General features: G+C 48.3%; 1 protein-coding gene across 1 annotated transcript in view; it reads right to left on the bottom strand.

Annotated features, from left to right (window-relative positions):
* LOC100598782 (ubiquitin-conjugating enzyme E2 L3) overlaps positions 1-21,797 on the bottom strand; it is a gene marked incomplete at its 5' end in the record, with an annotated part of 31,844 nt that continues 10,047 nt past the window's right edge. The window contains 2 exons of the mRNA XM_030808853.1: positions 1-2,516; positions 12,611-12,797. Coding sequence (XP_030664713.1) covers positions 2,362-2,516; positions 12,611-12,797 — 342 coding nt within the window. The remainder of the gene's footprint in view (positions 2,517-12,610; positions 12,798-21,797) is intronic.

The following is a 21,797-nucleotide window of genomic DNA, read 5'->3' as shown; positions in this document are numbered from 1 at the left end:
CAGTGTCTGAGAGCATTTTATTAAGGGCAGCAGAACGGGATCGCAGCATCTTAGAAAGCCTATTCTCTGCCGTGGTGGGGAGTAGGGAGCAGAGGGAAGGACCCGGCACACTTCAAGAAACCAGGCGGGTGTGAATTCCTGAGTGAGCTTGGGCAGCGGTGGGTGGCTGCTCCACAGCTCGCCCCTCCTCCAGAGGACCCAGCTTTTTGGCTTTGGAGCAGCCAGGGCTGTTCGCCAGCTTGCTCAGAGCCTACCCTGAAGGCATGGCTGGCAGGAGCAAGCCGCCCAGGCCCGAAGAAGAGACACCCACTGGCTCGAAAGCCAGGCCTCTGCTGATGGGGCCAACCCTGGGGTGCCAGTGCCAGGGCTGAGAGTCCCTGAGGGGCTGCCGGCACACAGGTATCCTCCCGTGGTGAGCAGAGCGCAGTGAGGGGGTGACAGGCAGGCAGAGCTACGTTGGCAGAAATACGAAGCAATGGGACAGTTTCCAAGAATGGCAACATTTCTGGATCCAGAGAAGCAACAAGAACAAATGGTGGCTTGTTTGGATAGCTTCTGACAGAATTTGGCATTTTATTACAAACTGGAGTGTGAGTGAAATAAAATCCATCATCACTTTTCTGCTAATGAAGACAGATGTGGAAACGCCAGCCCAGTGCCCTTGCCATCCTGGGCACAAGGGAGTCTCCAGAAACCTGCCTTTGGCGTACCTAGACAAAAGAAGCTGAGTTCACGTACACACCGCAGGGGCCACGCGCCTGAACAATGTTAGGCTGCCGAACCTGCCCATCACTCCCCACTTCTGCACAGACCAGACCAAGCTGTCTTACATGCCTGTAGGCCCCGGAAAGATCTCAAGTTATAGAATTAAAATTAAAACAAAAAGCAAAGTTTAAGTCATCTTCTCCACAGGATCTAGTCCCCCCCAAGAGCCAAGAAGGGAAGCCGCCAGTGGCAGAAGCGGGGTTGGTGACACATGGCATTTGGATCGTCGGCTTCCTTGGGGTGTCAGAGCAACATGGATTCTCTACTAGTGCGGGGACAATCCCATTTGCCTTGAAAAGACATTAATATTCAAATCTTTACAAGTTTATCTGATGATAAATTCTAAGGTCAATTTTTATTTCTACAAAAAAAGGCAGTCAAAACAATATAAAACACATTGAAAGGATATTACTGAGTGAGCTTCAAGTGGAGCTTGACTCTGCAAAGGCTGTGAGTCCAAAGGGAGAGGAAGTCCGTCTTGTTCCCGGGCTGGGCTGGCTGCTCTGGAGGAAGGGGTCAGCAGGGGCCCAGGCGACCCCAGACTGGTGCTTTAAATAGCCGAGTCCTGCTAATTCCAATCCTACAAAAGGTCAAAGTGTGCCGAGGGAGGGCTGTGGCAGGGCCGCTGCACGGAGAAGTGGAGAGCAAGCTCCGTGGCACATTCGGATGAAGCGTGGTGACAGATGAGCTGGGAATTTCAAATGGACATTCTGGCTGTAGCTTTGCCTGAAAGGACCAGCAGATCTTCTACAATGGCTGCAGGGAGAAGTGCCAACCTGGGACCTCAGGAGCCTTTCTGGCGAGATTCATCACACACAGTGTGCACAGCATCCTCCTGACTAGCAGGCTCCCCATTTCGGGGCCACCACAGACCTGTGATTATAGGGTTTCTCTGTGCAGGCCAGGCCAGAGGTCAGTTACACACACTGACATCAGGGCTTGCCCAATTAACTGATGTTACTGTGGTAACATCAGCTGGAGTTTCACACAAGAACTGAGGAGGACTGGAGGAGGGGTGTGGCTGTTTGTTTTTAAATTTTTTAAAAGGATGTTATAAACTGGAGTCAGGAGAATTTAAACCAACTCCCACACTGGGCAACAGTCCCACACATGCTAAGAAAAGCCACCAGGACCGCCAGGGCAGTCTCTTCTCCTTTGTGGAGGCAGGCCTGGGGTCTGGGGAAGTAAGTAAGTGAAAAATAAACTCGGTGCCAGAAAGTGGGAGTGGCAAGGGTAGGGAAGAAAGGGAACCACAACCTTTTTTTTCCTTTTTTTTTAAACCTTATGGGTTAAATGTAACTTGAAGATTTTGGATAAAATTGGACAAGAAAAGAAACACCATTCTTTTGAAGTAGATTGAAGCAGTGATTTTTAAAACAAAGAGAGCAGAACTAGAACATCTTAAATTTTTAATCCTTTCTTTACAGGTTACCTAGACCACTTTTGATTAAGAAAACTGTAGAAAGTTAGTAACTGCCACAAGCGAACGCCAGGCGGTGGCACGTGTCAATTTCCACAGAGTCCTGCTTTGCGGGGTGTCTGAATGCACTGCACGGGGTCTCTGCTCACACTTGCTGGAACCAATCATGGCAGATTTTAGTCCACAGGTCGCTTTTCCCCATATTTCTTTGTAAACTCTTCAGCATTCTTACAGAATTTTTTACGGTCCTTAGAGTATTCTTCAGCTAGGTCAGCCCGAAGCGGGTGCTCGGGCTGGGGGTCATTCACCAGTGCTATGAGGGACTGGATTACTGCCAAGAGAAGGACAAGGCATGGGGGGTTAACACAGTCTCAGAAATGGCACCACTAATCCCGGGAACAAAACTCCGGCTTTACCACTGGTTTACAGCTAATGTGCTTTTAAGCCAAAGCTGCCTCCTATTTATCCAAAATTCTGACAGCCAGAAAACTCATCTTTCCTCTGTGATTAGGAGACCTTGATGGACAACAAATAGCTAACACTACGGTGAATAATTGTTCACAGTGATGTGCTTCCGCCTCCAGGAAGCCTTCCTGACCTGACACCTGGGGAGGTCTTAGCCCTCAGTCACTCCCAGCCCTTTTTTCTTGGCAGGGGGTTGGGGAGGAGGGACAGGGGCTCACTCTGTCACCCAGGCTGGAGTGCAGTGGCACCATCTTGGCTCACTGCAGCCTCAACCTCCTGGGTTGACCTCAAGCAATCCTCCAGCCTCAGTCCCCTGAGTAGCTGGGACTACAGTCGTGCACCACCATGCCCGGCTAATCCAGTCCTCTTGTGCGCTCTGGAGATAGGAGGCCTAGTATTGAATTGCTCACTCTCACACATGCACACAGGGTCACTTTCTTCAGGGCAGGACTGGGTAGAACTTCCCTGCATCAGCCCAGCACCCAGCACCATGCTCGGCTCAGGGAAGTTTCGGTTAAGGTGACTGAGTGGCCACTAGAGAGAAGGGTATGTGACGGCGCTGCATTTGTCAATGCGCAACGACCCAACTCTGGAAGACCCTTAGGAGTTTCTGAACCCTCTAGAAAGGGTCACTGGGGCCAGCCAATGGGAAGCTGACAACTGCCATCGCATCACATTGTCAAGACCACAGGCAGATGTCACGCTGATGGCTCTGATGGGTGCCACAGTACTCCCCCTAGGTGCTGTAGCCCAGACGTGCCCCAGGGTGGAAGGACAGTGTAGAATCAGAAGCAGTTGCTCCCACACCTCCTCACATACTTTGCCACAGTTGCCCCCTGACCCTGTCAGGACCAGCACCCTCAGAATGTTCCCACTGTAAAACGGTGCCCCTCTTCTCCGAACTGCTGATGCCACAAATTCCTTTTTATTTTTTTTAGACAGTCTTGCCGTCACTCAGGCTGGAGTGCAGTGGCTCAATCATACTTTACTGCATGGTACCCTCAAACTCCTGGGTGTAAGTGATCCTCCTGCCTCAGCTTCCTGAGTAGCTGAGACTACAAGCACATGCCATCACGCCCAGCTTTTTTTTTTTTAACCCAGGCTAGAGTACAGTGGTGCAATCACAGCTCACTGCAGTCTGATCTCCTGGGCTCAAAAAATCCTCCCACCTTGGCCTTGAGAGTAGCTGGGATTACAGGTGTTAGCCACCGCTCCTGGCCTAGTTTTTTGTAGAGATGGGGTCTCACTATGTTGCCCAGGCTGGTCGCAAACTCCTCGGCTCGAGTGATCCTCCCGCCTCATCCTCCCAAAAGTGCTAGGATGACAGGCATGAAGCCACTGCACCTGGTCAGCTCCTTTATTGAGGGCTCATATTGTTCATTCAGCATTACAAGAAATGGATTAAAATGCTGATGCTAGCCAGGCAGATCACCTGAGGTCAGGAGCTCAAGACCAGCCTGGGCAACATGGTGAAACCCCGTCTCTACTAAAAATACAAAAATTAGCCAGGCATGGTGACCCATGCCTGTAGTCCCAGCTACTCAGGAGGCTGAGGCAGGAGAATCGCTTGAACCCGGGAGACGGCAGTTGCAGTGAGCCGAGATCGTGCCACTGCACTCTAGCCTAGGTGACAGAGTGAGACTCTGTCTCAAAAATAAATATATAAAACAAAATACTGATGCTGGCTGAGTCATATGCAAAGGCATAATCGTTCAACAGCACACACTAAGTGAGGGCCACAGCACAAAGTACTCCTGGCCTGGTGTCCAAAGCCCACCTGCCTAACCTCTGCTTCTTACTGTGCCTGGTGAGAACGGGAAAGAGAGAGCTCCTGTGACCACAGCGGGTAGAGGTGACGCAGTGGGGCAGAGGCGAGGAGGGCATGGTGCATGCAACGCTAACAGGTTCCACGTTTGTTGGGGCTGGGGGGTGGCTGGGCAAGGAGGGTGGACTGTGAACAGCAAGCAGGGGCAAGGGGCCTGGAAAGCTCTCTGCAGGCCAGGGTGGCCTCTAATTCAGTCTCCAAGCCTCCTCGGGGGTAGATGGTATCACCTCCCTGTACAAGCCACCTGTACCTCTAGAGGCAGTAGGCCCTGGAGGTATATTTTTATTTAATAAACGAAGCCCACCCTTGGCTGACTGGCCACAGTGTATTTCAGTGCACACCACCCTCGGTGTGAGACTGCTCCCTTTTCCTAGCTGTTCTTGACTTCAGGGTTGTTAATTGAGCCACAGTCGCCTAAGAGCACAAATAGGTGGCTCCCCTTCCTTTCCCATAATTAGAAATGGCCCTGTAACAGGAGAATTACCATCGCATTAGCATTTTAGAAACCTCCCTGGGCTAAGGACAGGCTGAGTACTTCGTTAGGGGCAAGCTCAGGAGTTTTCACCTCACTCTCTGATATGAATACTTAGGCTCTCTACTTCTCACTATCATCACCTTGGTAACTAATGCAGAGGTTGGTGGCTCACACCTGTATTCCCAGCACTTTGGGAGGCCAAGGAGGAAGGATCACTTGAGGCCAGGAGTCTGAGACCAGCCTGGGCAACATAGCAAGACCTGGCCTCTATAAAAAATAAAAAATAAAATTAGCTGGTCGTGGTGGTACATGCCTGTAGTCCCAACTCCTTGGGAGGCTGAGGTGGGATGACTGCTTGAGCCCACAATATTGAGGCTGTAGTGAGCTGTGATTGTGCCACTATACTCAGCCTGAGCGACAGAGCCAGACCCTATCGCAAAAAAAAGTAATAATAATAAATATATATATATTTTTTGAGACGGAGTCTCACTCTGTCGTCCAGGCTGAGTATAGTGGCACAATCACAGCTCACAATCTCGGCTCACTGCAAGCCCCGCCTCCCAGGTTCACGCCATTCTCCTGCCTCAGCCTCCCGGGTAGCTGGGATTACAGGCACCTGCCACCATGCCCAGCTAATTTTCTGTAATTTTTTAGTAAAAACAGGGTTTCACCGTGTTAGCCAGGATGGTCTCGATCTCCTGACCTCGTGATCCACCCGCCTCGGCCTCCCAAAGTGCTAGGATTACAGGCGTGAGCCAGGGCGCCTGGCAAAATAAAAATTAAAAGGCCTATTTCTCAGAAGATGCCATTTGTCTATTTCATTATTTTTTATAGTTTCACTAATTTGATCAAGTCTGAATTTTTTTTAATTGAGATGGAGTCTCACTCTGTCACCCTGGCTGGAGTGCAGTGGCACAATCTCAGTTCACTGAAACCTCCACCTCCTGGGTTCAAGCGATTCTCCTGCCTCAACCTCCTGAGTAGCTGGGACTACAGGCATCCACCACCACGCCTGGCTAATTCTTTGTATTTTTAGTAAAGATGGGGTTTCACCGTGTTACCCAGGATGGTCTTGATCTCCTGACTCATGATCCGCCCACCTCGTCCTCCCAAAGTGCTGGGATTACAGGCATGAGCCACCATGCCCGGCCTCAAGTCTGAGTATTTTTAAATTTACTTAGTAGTTCTGATAAGTATTTCATTCTTTCTCTGTTCCCTTGGGTGCATTTCTGGCTCCTTATCTAAACGATAATAAACTTCAGCTGAGCTGAACTTGTTTTGCTAGTAAGAACACTTGACAGATAATGTCTGCTTTACAAACTACAACTGTGGCCCTCTATCAACATTTTTCATATATAGGACAGCATATTAAATTATATTTTATAAACCATCCAGCCCTGGGTTCTTGGTCTCTTCTGTGACCCAAATGCTCCTCAGAAGTATTTTTTTTTCTGCAAAATGTAGGGGCTTAAAAACATACAACAGGCTGGGCGCAGCAGCTCACACACTTGTAATCCTAGCACTTTGGGAAGCCGAAGTGGGCAGATTGTCTGAGCTCAGGAGTTCAAGACCAGCCTGGGCAATACGGTGAAACCTTGTCTGTACTAAAATACAAAAAACTAGCCAGGCGTGGTGGCGTGTGCCTGTAGTCCCAGCTACTCGGGAGGCTGAGGGAGGAGAACTGCTTGAATCCAGGAGGCGGAGGTTGCAATGAGCCAAGATTATGCCACTGCACTCCAGCCTGGGTGACAAAGTGAGACTCTGTCCCCACAACAACAACAACAAAAAAAAACAAAAAAAACCCACACAACAAATTAGCCAATTTTACCTTTTACTCTCACTATATTATCATCAGAGAATAAAGCCTATAATATTTCCTTCCTTTTGTTTTCTTTTTTTTTTTTTTTTAAGACGGAGTTTCGCTCTGTCGCCCGGGCTGGAGTGCAGTGGCAGCAGCTGGAACTACAGGTGCCCGCAACCATGCCCGGCTAATTTTTTGTGTTTTTAGTAGAGACGGGGTTTCACCATGTTAGCCAGGATGGTCTCGATCTCCTGACCTTGTGATCTGCCCGCCTCAGCCTCCCAAAGTGCTGGGATTACAGATGTGAGCCACCGCGCCTGGCCCTTTTGTTCTTAGTAACAGTTTCTCTGCAATAGCGGATGTAAGCAATATTTGTGATTTCCCCTCCTTTTCATAAAAATCCAGGGATCTTCATTGTCAAAGAATAAAATGTCAATGTACCTTCAACCCAAGAAGATACGCAATGTTGTAGCCTTGCATGGAATGTGCTTAAAAAAAAAGGTTTTTGTTTTTTTTTGTTTTTTTTTTTACCTCCCAAGTAGCTGGGATTACAGGTGCCTCACCACGCCCGGCTAATTTTTTTTTTTTTTGGAGATAGTCTCGCTCCGTCACCCAGGCTGGAGTGCAGTAGCGTGATCTCAGCTCACTGCAGCCTCCGCCTCTCCGGTTCAAGTGATTCTCCTGCCTCAGCCTCCTGAGTAGCTGGGACTACAGGCGCCCGCCACCATGCCCAGCTAATTTTTTTGTATTTTTAGTAGGGACGGGGTTTCACTATGTTGGCCAGCATGGTCTGGATCTCTTGACCTTGTGATCCGCCCACCTCGGCCTCCCAAAGTGCTGGGATTACAGGCGTGACCCACCATGCCCAGCCTGGAATATTTTCATCCCCCCAAAAGAAAACCCACTCTCAGTAGTCACTTCCTATTCTCCTCCTCCTAGACCCTGACAATCACTAATCTACTTTGTCTCAATGGATCCACCCTAGTCTGAGCATCCCATATACAGCTGAATTTTATCTGTAGTGCTTATGTTCTATAAACTTGCCATGAACATTGAATTAATGATACTGAATCATTGCTCCTAAGGGAAACAGAGGTTTAGGTTCAAACAAGCCTCTGCTCACATTTTTCCCAGCTGATTAATATATAACTTTATGTGTGTTTAAAGACATCTTATTTAATAGGCAATATTGACTCAGTAGCACTATAACTCATGCCCAAATAAAGCTTATCTCACACATGTGTTTTCTCCAAAAGGCATATCATGACCTTCCTGTGCTCAGGAATACTAGAAAGCACTTCAGCACCACGTTTGGGGCCAAAACAAAATCACCAACAAAAAGCACAAAATCCAAGAAGTGTGGCATTAGACAGCCCACTTGCTTCAGTTGAGAGCTGAAACAAGAAGGCAGGGCATCGCACTGTTCAACCATACAACCTCAGCTGGAACACGTGCATGAGTACTTCAAATTTTTTGCTGCTCTGCACATGCACACATCTGTGATAGACCACAAGTGCCAAGAGTATTGATTTTGGGGCTACAAAAAACTTTAGTGAGTAGGCAAATTCGCAAACACAGACTCTATGAACAATGAGGCTCAACTACAAATGGAATCATACAATATGTGGCCTTCCATGGATGGTTCTTTCATTTAGCGTATTTTCAAGGTTTATGTACCATAAGACAGTACTTCATTGCTTTTTATGGCTAAATAATATTTCATTGTAGAGATACACCACTTTTTTGTTGTTTGTTTTGTTTTGTTTTGAGACAGAGTTTGGCTCTTGTTGCCCAGGCTGGAGTGCAATGGCGCAATCTTGGCTCACTGCAACCTCCGCCTCCCAGGTTCAAGCGATTCTCCTGCTTCAGCCTCCCAAGTAGCTGGGATTACAGGCGCCCGCCACCACGCCCAGCTAATTTTTTTGTATTTTTAGTAGAGACAGGGTTTCACCATGTTGGCCAGGCTGGTCTTGAACTCCTGACCTCAGGTGATCCGCCCGCCTCAGCCTCCCAAAGTGCTGGGATTACAGGCGTGAGCCACCACGCCCCGCTCACATTTTGTTTATTCACTCACCAACTGATGGACATTTGGGCTCTTTCCACTTCTTATCCATTGTGAATAATGGTGCTATGAACATCTGTGTACAAGTTTTTATTAGGCATACGTTTTCATTTCTCTTGGGTAGATATAGCTAAGAGTGGAATTGCTGGGTCATATGAGCATCTTTTCATATTACTATTTCTTCCATTATGCTTACTTTTCTGTACTTGTGGATGGCTAAAGTGAGCTAGAGGTTGTGAATTGAGGAGGTCAAAGAACTTCAAGGCTGGATCTGGGAGAAGCCATAATTGGGAATGCTGAATTTTCTAAGGACAACGGCAGGAGACAAAAATCATGAGCAGGTGCTCTGGGGACAAAGGAAGAGCGCTGGAAGATTACAGCAGGAGGGTGGCACAAGTGGCTTTCTCTCTTTCTTTTCTTTTGTTTTTTTTTTTTTTTTTTTTTTTTGGTACAGACGGGGTTTCACCATGTTGCTCAGGCTGGTCTCAAACTCCTTGGCTCAAGCAATCTGCCTGCCCCAGCCTCCCAAAATGCTGGGATTACCGGCATGAGCCACTGTGCCCGGCCTCAAGTGACACTTTCACTTCCCATATTTAGGAAACAAATGAAGGAATGGTGAGGCATTTAAAAAGGCAGGCTTTGCAGGACAGTGGCAGCTGAACTGCAGTCAGGAAATAGCACCAGAAAAACAGGGACACCCAACATATGAAGAATCAGGCAGGTGGGAGAAGGAATGGCATGTCCAGAAGAGCTGCCATTTGGGAAAAGCAGGCCCAAGTGGGCCTGAGGAGGCAGCAAGGGGACTCAGCATCCTTGCCTGCCTGTCCCACCTCTGCCATCATGTCTCCCATCCTGCATACTCCTCCCATCAAGAGCTGAAGTCTATTTTCCCTCTGTACTTTCCTCACCAAAAGAATCCACAGAAGTGACACTGTACCAGTTCTGTGCCTTCACCCTGGAACCCTGAGACCACCATGCTATGAAGGGGTCCAATCTAGCCTTGTGGAAAATAAGAGAACACAAAGAGAACCGAAGTGCCTTAGCTAATACCATTTCTGCACATGTGCACTATGCCTACCAGCACTTCCCAGCCAAGTTGAGTTCCCACCTCAATACAGCTGCATGAGTGACCCCAGGAACGAACGGTCAGCTGTAGAACCATGTAGCTGAGCCCAGCCAACCTCTAGAGTAAAAACTAATAAACTGGTGTTACTTTAAGCCACAAAGTTTTGATAGGGGTTATAATGCAGTAATAGATAACAAACATGGGAATGTGGCCGTCAAGTGCCAGGAACAACATTCTTGATGTATGTGAGGATGGAGATCAAGGCCATGCCACAATCTACATAATAATGTTCTAGGAAGGAATCCTCAACTGTCCTAAATCACAAAATAGCAATTCCGGTTCTGTCCATCATGGCACACAGAATAGCTCCTGTACCAAAATTTTTACCTTAAAAATCTCAAGTCAACAGTACTTTTCACAAAAAAATTAAAAGCTGCCCCTAAGTTATTTGGCTCTTGGGGGAGGGGGGGAAAGCAGCCACAGTCTGAAAAAGCAGAGCATTTTGGCAGTGCACCTGGATAGGAAGGTAAAAAGTGAATAATCCTGCCACAGCCTTCTATGCAGCAGCCCCATGAGAGGTGGCAAAGCACGTGCATCCATCTCCTGAGAGCCTCCCTGGCCCTAGCCCCACCCTCTCAGTCTACAGGTAAGGGAGGAGTCCCAGAACTCTTTGTAGCCAGAACCTGAGGTGCAGGGCTTTCCTGGGCAACCTGGCCTGGAAGGACTGCCACTCCCCAGGCACAGTGGGTTAACAGACATGACTCAGCAAGGACTCCAAGAATTATTGAACACTCTTGATCAAATGCAGCTACAGGCTTTTGACAGTGCTAGGAATCTGTATAGAAAAAAACCAGGCTCGCCGGGCATGGTGGCTCACGCCTGTAATCCCAGCACTTTGGGAGGCAGAGGCGGGTGGATCACCTAAGGTCAGGAGTTCGAGACCAGCGTGGTCAATGTGGTGAAACCCTGTCTCTACTACAAATACAAAAATTAGCCGAGCGTGGTGGCTGTAATCCCAGCTACTAGGGAGGCTGAGGCAGGAGAATTGCTTGAACCCGGGATGCGGAGGTTGCAGTGAGCTGCGATGGCACCACTGCACTCCAGCCTGGGTGACTCCGTCTCAAAAAAAAGAAAAGAAAAGAAAAAATCGGCTGGGTGCAATGGCTTACGCCTGTAATCCCAGCACTTTGGGAGGCCGAGGCGGGCGGATCACGAGGTCAGGAGATCGAGACCATCCTAGCTAACACGGTGAAACCCCGTCTCTACTAAAAATACAAAAAATTAGCCAGGCGTGGTGGCAGGTGCCTGTAGTCCCAGCTACTCGGGAGGCTGAGGCAGGAGAATGGTGCAACTCGGGAGGCGGAGGTTGCAGTGAGCAGAGATCATGCCACTGCACTCCAGCCTGGTGACAGAGCGAGACTCCGTTTCAAAAAAAAAAAAAAAAAAAAAAGAAAAGAAAAAAAAAACCAGGCCATGGGCACTGAAAAGAACTGTGTCGAGCTTTTATAAACATCAGCTTGTATACAAACAAGGACCAAGCCCACTAGAGACTGTTCTGCCCTGACTGAATGTTTAGCACCCACTCCTTTCTTCTACTCAGTGTGGGAGTCTAATGGGCACCTTTCATGGTGATTATTTCCAACAAGTGAGGCTTGATTTTTCTTGTGAAAGGCTTTGAACTCCACCTTCCAGGGCTTTTCTCAGTCACTGAAACATGGGACCTCCTCAATCCCTGTGCAGGTCAAAAGTTCAGCTGAGTTATTCCCACAGGGACTGGTGGGACCTCAGCCATACTTTGCGTGCACCTGGTAAGGTAGGAGTTCTCTGGACTCTGTCTTATCTGGCATCAGAAAGGACCCACGAGCCCCTACCCCAGAGCAGCACCCCCCAAAGAAACCCTCCACTTGCAGCCTCTCAAGTGCCAGCTTCATCCGCTCTAATCTAAACAGACTTTATACTGGTTTAGGTACTTAAAAGGAAGCCACCAAAATATGAGATTAGGACTTCAAAAGAAAGTCTGGAATTAAATGAAAACCAGACACAGTCCATAACAAACTAATCACTTCTAGGGGACAAAAGGGAGGACAACCACAATACTGATTCAAATATTCTTCCCAGAAGAATGAGCATGTTTATGTTCACACAGCCACACACAGACACGTGCACCACGCACAGCCACATCCAACTCCAGGGAATCCCAGGCCCACTAAAGCCAACCACGTGCCTTCATCTGGGAATACTGCCCTTACATCTGCCTCTGTCCCTCCCCTCACATCACCCGAGCCACTAGGCTCTAGCTCATGCCCTTTGTACAGCCTAGAAGGCCCTCTCCAACCTCCTTTCCTCCTTCAAGTCTGAGTTCAGGCACTAACTACTACAAGAGGCCACCTTAAATCCCACTCTCCCTTCCCTTGTAGGCAGCCCCACAGTCCTTCATCCAGTGCCTGCACCCCTCTGCACCAGCAGCAAGCCGCTAGGCTTGTCTGTCCATGTGTATTCCCACTGTGGACGGCAGCCCAGGGCTGAGCACTGGAAAGGCCTCCTCAATCCCTGTACAGGTCAAAAGTTCAGCTGAGATGAGCCATTCCCACAAGGTCCGACAGGGCCTCAGCTACATTTTATGTGTACCTGAAAGATTCTCTGGATTCTGTCTGATCTGGTATCAGAAGCCCCCACCCCAGAGCAACACCCCCAAAGACCCCTCCGAGGAAGACACAGGCACATGTCTTACCTTGGTCGGTTTTGGTTGCTGGCTTCCAGTTTTCAGCACTAATTACTGGCAGACAGACCTGCCCCTTTTCATCGATGTTCGGGTGATAGATCTTTGTTTTAAATGTGATCTTCGGTGGTTTGAATGGGTACTCTGCTGGAAAGTTGATTTCGATTCTGAAGGCCCCCTTATCATATGGAGGGTTGTCCTGGAAGGAAAGGGAGATCAAAATGAACACACCATGGTTCATAAACCTATGGCCAAGATAGGAATGTTTCAATTGCTTATCTGAAAAATCAATTTATTTCAAGGGATTCAAGTATCAACTGAAGCCCTGCCACCTTCAGGACAACCCAGCCACCCATTAGTATTTCTAGAGCAAGATATCTGCTAAACTGAGAAAGGGCTTGAGATTGATGTCCTGGTCTCTTCATACTTTTTTAAAAAATAGAGTTTACTTTACTCTTTACTATACACCTTTAGGTATAAAGCAAAACTGAGAGGAAAGGACAGAGAATTCCTAAATACCCCTGCCCTAAACACACACAGCTTTTCCCACTATCAGCACCCCTCACCAGAGGGGCAAATTTGTTACCATCAATGAACCTTTTACCTTAACACATCATTACCACTCAGCTTCCCTAGTTTATGTTAGGGCTCACACTTGGTGTTGCATATTCTATAGGTTTTGTGTGGTTATCAGACATGATAGCTGGAATCATGCAATATGTAGCTGCTATGTCTGAATGTATCTCCCCAAAAATCTTATGTTGAAACCTAATCACCAATGTGATGGTATTAGGAGTTGGGGCCATTGGGAAGTGATTAGGTCATGATGGGATCGGTGTCCTTACCAAAGAGGCCCCTGAGAACTGCCTTGCCCTTTCCATCATATAAAGACACAGTGAAAAGGCACCATCTATAAACCACGAAGCAGGCCCTCAACTGCCACTGAATCTGCTGGCACCTTGATCTTCAGACTTCCCAGCCTCAATAAGTGAGAAATAAATTTGCTGTTAGAAGCTATTTGTCTTTATTATCATTATTATTATTATTATTTTGAGAGTCTGTTGCCCAGGCTAGAGTGCAATGGCATGATCTTGGCTCACCGCAACCTCCGCCTCCTGGGTTCAAGCAATTCTCCTGCCTCAGCCTCCCAAGTAGCTGGGATTACAGGCACCCGCCTCAATGCCCAGCTAATTTTGTATCTTTAGTAGAGATGCGGTTTCACCATGTTGGCCAGGCTGGTCTTGAACTCCTGACCTCAAGTGATCTGCCTGCCTCGGCTTCCCAAAATGCAGGGTTTATAAGCGTGAGCCACTGTGCCCAGCCGTTACTTGTTTTTCTCCCCTTCATATTTACTTATTTATTTTTGTCAGGGTCTTGCTCTGTTGCCCACTGGATAGTGGCACGATCTTGGCTCATTGCAACCTTGACTTCACAGGCTCAAGCAATCCTCCACCTCAGCCTCCTAAGTAGCTGAGACTACAGATAGGCACCACCACCCCCAGCTAATTTTTTTGTATTTTTGTAGAGACCAGGTTTTGCTATGTTGTCCAGGCTGGTCTCAAACTCCTGGGCTCAAGAGATCTGCCTGTCTCAGCCTCCCAAAGTGCTAGGATTACAGGTGTGAGCCACTGCAACCAGCCTCATTTCTTCTTAGTGTTGAATGTCATTTGTCTAGATATACCACAACTTATTTATCCATTAACCCACTCAAGGACATCTTGGTTGCTTTCAAACCTTAGCAATTAATGAATAAAGCTGTTACAAGCATCTGTGAGGATAAAAGTTTTCAATTCATTTGGCTAAATACCAAGGAATGTAATTGCTGGGTCCAATGGTAAGACGTATGTTTAGTTTTGTAAGAAACTGCCGGCCGGGCGCAGTGGCTCACACCTGTAATCCCAGCACTTTGGGAGGCCGAGGCGGATGGATCAGGAGGTCAGGAGATTGAGACCATCCTGGCTGACACAGTGAAACCCTGTCTCTACTAAAAATACAAAAAAAAATTAGCTGGATGTGGTGATGGGCGCCTGTAGTCTCAGCTACTTGGGAGGCTGAGGCAGGAGAATGGCGTGAACCCGGGAAGCGGAGCTTGCAGTGAGCCGAGATTGCGCCACTGCAGTCTGGCCTGGACGAAAGAGCGAGGCTCCGACTCAAAAAAAAAAAAAAAAAAAAAAGAAACTGCCAAACTGGGCCAGAAGCAGTGACTCATGTCTGTAATCCAAGCACTTTGGGAGGCCAAGGAGGGAGGATCACTTGAGGCTGGGAGTTCAAGACCAGTTTGTGAAACATAACAAGACTCCGTCTCTCCAAAAAAAAAAAAAAAAAAAAAATTAAATATATTAGCCTGGGCCAGGCTCAGTGGCTCACACCTGTAATCCCAGCACTTTGGGAGGCTAAGCTGGGTAGATCACTTGAGGTCAGGAGTTCAAGACCAGCCTGGCCAACATGGTAAAACTCTGTCTCTACTAAAAATACAAAAAAATTAGCAGACCGTAGTGGTGCACGTCTGTAGTCCAGCTACTTGGGAGGCTGAGGTAGGAGAATCGCTTAAACCCAGGAGGCAGAGATTGCAGTGAACTGAGGCTGTGCCACTACACTCCAGCCTGGGTGACAGAGCAAGATTCCGTCTCAAAAAATAATAATAAAATAAATATATTGGCCTGGCATGGTGGCGTGTGCCTGTAGTCTCAGCCACTTGAAAGGCTAAGAAGGGTGGACTTCTTAAGCCCAGGAGTTTGAGAATGCAGTGAGCTGTGATCACGCTTCTGCACTCCATTTTGGGCAAGAGTCAGACTCAATTTCTTGTTAAAAAGATTTTATGAATAAATAAATGAAAGAAACTGCCTAACTTGTCTTCCAAAGTGGCTGCACCATTTTGCATTACCACCAGGAAAGAGTGAGAGTTCCTGTTGCTCTACGTCCTCAGCAGCATTTGGCAGTGTTCTGGATTTTGGTCATTCTAAGAGGTGCACGGTGTTACTTATTGTTGTTTTCTTATTATAGAGTTTTAAGTGTTCTTTGTCCTTTAGACAGTTCTTTATCAGATTATGTTTTTGCAAATATCTCTTGATCTTCTCTGAAGATAAAAGTAGAGTTGTACCAGAGGTGTTACAACCCAACCAGAATACACTGTGAGTACTAGATGTCCAAATAACGGCCTTGAAGCCAAGTCCTGGCCAGCTCAATCCTCCCAGGGTGGAAGCAGTAGTCAGTTCAATGGCTGGACCCTGGGGACCTGAGCTGGTCACTCAACAGGTGATCACCAGGCAGGGCCAGCACCATGCCCTAGCCCCTTGCCCCTAGAACCACCCAAAACCACCTTTGGGGTCTGGACACTCTGATGGCCCCAGAGCCTGAGAGATGACCCAGCAAAGAGCCTTTTGGTCTCTCCCCAACCCTATCTATCTCCAGAGCTGGGGAAGCCCTTCCCATTGTACTCCCTTTTCCCTCACCCAGGTCTGCCATGGCACACCCAACCCAAAGAAAGCCAAGCTTCACCGAGAGCCCAAAAACAATCTTTTTTTTTTTTTTTTTTTTAAGACGGAGTCTCGCTCTGTCGCCCAGGCTGGAGTGCAGTGGCACGATCTCAGCTCACTGCAACCTCTGCCTCCCTGGTTCATGCAATTCTCCCACCTTAGCCTCCTAAGTAGCTGGGATTACAGGTACCCGCTATCCTGCCCGATTAATTTTTTTTTTTTGGTATTTTTAGTAGAGATGGGGTTTCACCATGTTAGCCAGGCTGGTTTTGAACTCCTGACCTCAAGTGATCCGCCGGCCTCGGCCTCCCAAAGTGTTGGGATTACAGGAGTGAACTACCGCACCTGGCCCCAGGAACAATCTTGACAGTGCCACACCCCAGCCCCGTATCTTCAAGCCGTGGCCTAAGTACGCACTCCAGTAAACAGAGCTCCTCTGCTGGGGAGCAAGGCTGGCATGCACCAGTTCTCCCCATTCTCCTACATTCAAGCCCTGCCCTGGGAGGGGAGGCATGGAGCAAGGGCCTTAAAGGATGGATAAGATGACATAAGGCTGAGGAGCGGGAGAGGCCTCCCAGGCAGAGAGGACTAAAGCCTAGATGGCAGGGACTTGGAAGGAATAGCACAGAGCAAGACAGAAGGCTGCGGGCAGGCAGTGTGGCCCCAGGGCTACTGAAGCCACACATCCAGGTCTGAACCACCCTGAGCAGCTGAAACCACTGTCAGCATATTCATCTGTGGGGAGTCACCCAGGATGGAGTGCAGAGGTGCAATCACGGTTCACTGCAGCCTTGACTTCCCGGGCTCTAGCAATCCTCCCACCTCAGCCTCCCAAGTAGCTGGGACTACAGGCATATGCCACCACACTCAGCTAATTTTTTATTTCTTATAGTGATGGGGTCTCACTATATTGTCCAGGCTGGCCTCCAACTCCTGAGCTCAAGTGATCCTCCCACCTCAGCCTCCCAAAGTGCTGGAGTGCTGGGATTATAGGAGTGATGCACCATACCCAGCCAGCTTTTAGTTTTCAAGAGGAGAATTAAATGGTGGTGGTGGGGGGGGGGAGTAAGTAAACATCATTGTCATTTACACTGCTTGAGCCGTGTAAAAATAGCTTTCCCTCACTGGATGTGGTGGCACACATGTAGTACAAACTAGCTGGGAGGCTGAGCCAGGAGAATCACTTGAACCTGAGAGGCAGAGGTTGCAGTGAGCCTCACTCCAGCCTGGCACAGAGTAAGACACACACACACACACACACACACACACACACACACACACATACAACACACACACACACGCCTTCCTGCATGACTTTTGGTTGGTGAAATCTGCTAAAGGTCTTCACTGATTGTCCAGGACTGACCAACCTCCCCTGTTCCCCACCGCGGGCCAGGTCCTGTCTGAGGAGCTGGGGTCAAGCATGAACGAGGCCATCTGGCCCCAAGTTAGCAGGTCTAGCCTCAGACTCTGCCTCTTCCTAGCTTAAAGAGTCTGAGAATGTTCCCGTACATCTGTAAAATGGGAGTAGCAGCAGCCTGTACCCAGAGTTCATGATGAGAGATAAGGACTATAAAGTCCTACATGCCTGACACATGGGCAAAGCTCAAGAGAAGCAGATTTGGCTGGGTGCAGTGGCTCATGCCTGTAATCCCAACACTTTGGGAGGCTAAGGCAGGAGGATCACAAGAGCCCAGGAGTTTGAGGCTGCAGTGAGCCATGATCGCACCTCTACACTCTAGCCTGGGTGACAGAATGAGACCGTCTCAAAAAAGCCAAAAACAGACTGGGCGCAGTGGCTCATGCCTGTATCCCAGCACTTTGGGAGGCTGAAGTGTACAGATCACTCGAGGCCAGGAGTTTGAGACAAGCCTGGCCAACATGTGAAACCCCATTTCTACTAAAAATACAAAAATTAGCCAGGTGTGGTGGCACATGCCTGTAATCCCAGCTACTTGGGAGGCTGAGGCAGGAGAATCACTTGAACCTGGGAGGCAGAGGTTGTGGTGAGCTGAGATCGTGCCATTGCACTCCAGTCTGCGCAACGAAAATGAAAATTGGCCGGACGCGGTGGCTCACGCTTGTAATCCCAGCACTTTGGGAGGCCAAGGCGGGCGAATCACGAGGTCAGGAGATCGAGACCACGGTGAAACCCCGTCTCTACTAAAAACACAAAAAATTAGCCGGGCGTGGTGGCGGGTGCCTGTAGTCCCAGCTACTCGGAGAGGCTGAAGCAGGAGAATGGCGTGAACCCGGGAGGCGGAGCTTACAGTGAGCTGAGATTGCGCCACTGCACTCCAGCCTGGGCGACAGAGCGAGACTCTGTCTCAAAAAAAAAAAAAAAAAAAAAAAAGAAAGTGAAAATCTGTCTCAAAAAAGAAAAAAAACCCCATCTATACTAAAAAAAGGCCGAGGCGGGTGGATTACGAGGTCAGGAGATCGAGACCATCCCGGCTAACACGGTGAAACCCCTGTCTCTACTAAAAATACAAAAAATTAGCTGGGCATGGTGGCACGTACCTGTAATCACATCTACTCAGGAGGCTGAGGCATGAGAACTGGTTGAACCCAGGAGGCACCGGCTGCAGTGAGCCAAGATCACACTGCTGCAGTGAGCCAAGATTGCACCACTGCACTCCTGCCTAGGCGATAGAGCAAGGCGTTGTCTCAAAAAAAACAAAACAAAACAAAAACAAATCCTTCTGTAGAGACAGGATCTCACTTTGTTGCTAAAAATTTTTTTAAATTAGCTGTGCGTGCTGCTGGTGCACACCTGTAGTCCCAGCCACTCAGAAGGCTGAGGTAGGAGGACTGCTTGAGGCTATAGTTTTAAGTTGTTAGTTGTTAAGGCTGTAGCGAGCCATGATCACACTACTGCCTTCCGGCCTGGGAAAGAGAGTGAGATCTTGCCTCTTTTTTCTTCCAAAAAGACAAAGGAAAAAAAAAAGCAGTTCTGTTGCTACACGAGGCAGGCCAGGCCTCTCACCACCCAGGGAACTTGGCCAAACTCATCTGAACTTCTCTGGGCCTCCTTCCTAGTCTGGGGATCTGTGGATGGTCAAAGGAGTGGCTCAGGTGTGCACAAGTCACACAAACTGTGTGCCTGTCCCAGAGATTTTTGGTGAAAGAGGTGTGCAAAAATTAAAACATAAGATACACCTTCCAGGTAAAGGCCTACAGCTCTAAGTGAATTTCAAAATTAAGAGCTAAACTTGCCCTTTGGGAAGTCCACTCAGAAATAACAGGGATGTTAATGAAAACATGGTTTTGTTGTAAAAAATATATATATTATACAACACTGCAGAAAATTTGCCTCCAACTTAAGCTGCAACATTTCAATGTCAAATAAACCAAAGATTTTAGCATTATCTAATTATTTAGAGATGGAGTCTCACACTTGCCCAGGCTGGAGTGCAATGGGATCTCGGCTAACTGCAACCTCCGCCTCCCGGGTTCAAACAATTCTCCTGTCTCAGCCTCCCAAGTAGCTGGGATTACAGGCGCAGGCTGCCACATCCAGCTAATTTTTTGCATTTTAGTAGAGACGGGGTTTCACTGTGTTGCCCAGGCTGGTCTTGAACTCCTGAGCTCAGAAAATCCACCCATGTCAGCCTCCCAAAGTGCTAGGATTACAGGCATGAGCCACCACGCCCGGCTGATTTCAGCATTATCTTCACATGAACACGACTAGTGTTTTTCTGTTATGCCTGCCTTTATTTGACCCTCTTGTGCTCCCTAAGCTCATACTGCTGTATTGAGGAAATCATCTGAGATGTAAATTAATTCCTTATGATAATTTTACACACTCTAAACTAGTTCACAGACTTAAACTCCAGCACTTTGGAAGGCCAAGGTGGGAGGATCGCTTGAGCTCAGGAGTTTGAAGCTGCAGTGAGCTATGATTACACCACTGCATTCCAGCCTAGGCAAGAAAGTAAGACCCTGTCTCAAAAAAAAAAAAAAAAAAAAAAAAAAAAAAATCAAAAACACCTTTTCGATCCATGTCTAAATTCTAGGACAGACTTTTTATCCACTTGTCTTGTTTTTTTTTGAGACGGAGTCTGGCTCTGTCGCCCAGGCTGGAGTGCAGTGGCATGATCTTGGCTCACTGCAAGCTCCGCCTCTCATGCCATTCTCCTGCCTCAGCCTCCCGAGTAGCTGGGACTACAGGTGCCCACCACCCTGCCCGGCTAATTTTTTGTATTTTTAGTAGGTTAGTAGAGACGGGGTTTCACCGTGTTAACCAGGATAGTCTCGATCTCCTGACCTCATGATCCACCCACCTCAGCCTCCCAAAGTGCTGGGATTACAGGCATGAGCCACCACGACCAGCCCACTTGTCTTTTTTTTTTTTTTTTTTTTAGACAGAGTCTCGCTCTGTCACCCAGGCTGGAGTGCAGTGGCACGATCTCGGCTCACTGCAGCCTCCGCCTCCTGAGTTCAAGCAATTCTCCTGTCTCACCCTCCCAAGTAGCTGGGACTACAGGCATGCACCACAACTCCCAGCTAATTTTTTTTGTACTTTTACTAGAGACAGGGTTTCACCATGTTGGCCAGGCTGGTCTCGAACTCCTGACCTCAGGTGATCTGCCTGCCTCAGCCTCCCAAAGTGCTGGGATTACAGGTGTGAGCCACCGCGCCCAACCCACTTGCTATTTATAAAGAAAGAAAGATGCCGGTTTTAAAGTAGATTTTCTTTTATATATAGTATGGCTAACATTTTCCTGTATTTGCTTCTAGTTACTAAATGCATGCATGTAAATAAGAGTTGATCATTTCAACCTGGAAACCAATTTAAAAAAATCTGACCAAAGTTTCTCAAGTACTTAGATGCCAGGTGCTTTTCCATGCCATCTCCAGCCCATATTCCACCCCTCCTGGTCCCCTAACACCAGCCCTGGGAAGCCAGTGCTGCCATCACTACCATTTGGAAATGGAGCAAGTGAAGTACGATTGGGTGATTGGCCTGAGACCTCCCCTAAACTCAGCCTTCCTGTCCCAGAACACAACCCCCCACATCTGCAGGTATCCATCTGGGCCCATCCTCATCACCTTTGTGGGACACGGGGACGAGGGGAACTGGCCTTTTTCTCGAGTCTTCCACCAACATCCAATAAATTGGCAGGACACCTTTTTAGGTTGCAAGTAGGGTAAAAATCTCAGATCCTTCACAGCTCTTGATATCAACCTCCCATGGCACAAAGCCATTTTGTGGCAGCTAAGACTAAGAAGAAGCTCTTTGCCATATGGCACCGAACCATCTGGGGTCTTTCACCCACTTGTCCTAGCTCTAACCCTGTGGTCAAATCTAATCTTCCTTTCCCATGGCAACCTTTCAAGAATCCTAAAACCCCATTCCACTTCATGTTTTCCCTTCCCAAGTAAAGACCAAGAGTCCTTCATGCCACAGAAGTCACAGTCTCATGTCACTGCTGTGAAGCAGTGAAGACCACCATGCAGCTCTCTGGCAGCCACAGCGGAAGTCAAGGTGTCTTCTGGTTGTCTGACTCGGACTGCTGCTACATGGCACGTCCTTGTGATGTGTTCCTAGCTGGCTGTAGGACACCACAGACAGGACTCATGGCTGACCTGAAGAGCTAGATCCTAGTTTGGATCTAACTAGCATGCTGCTCCTTCTTCATGCCAGGCTTCAGATGGACTGAAGGGTCCTGTGCACTGTTGTCACTTCTGTCTAGCTTGGTGGTGACTCCACAGCAGCGTCC

This window comes from Nomascus leucogenys, unplaced genomic scaffold (assembly GCF_006542625.1).
Source record: "Nomascus leucogenys isolate Asia unplaced genomic scaffold, Asia_NLE_v1 001162F_51256_qpd_obj, whole genome shotgun sequence".
Classification (NCBI taxonomy): Eukaryota; Metazoa; Chordata; class Mammalia; order Primates; family Hylobatidae; genus Nomascus; species Nomascus leucogenys.
This window is presented reverse-complemented; position numbering and strand designations above follow the sequence as displayed.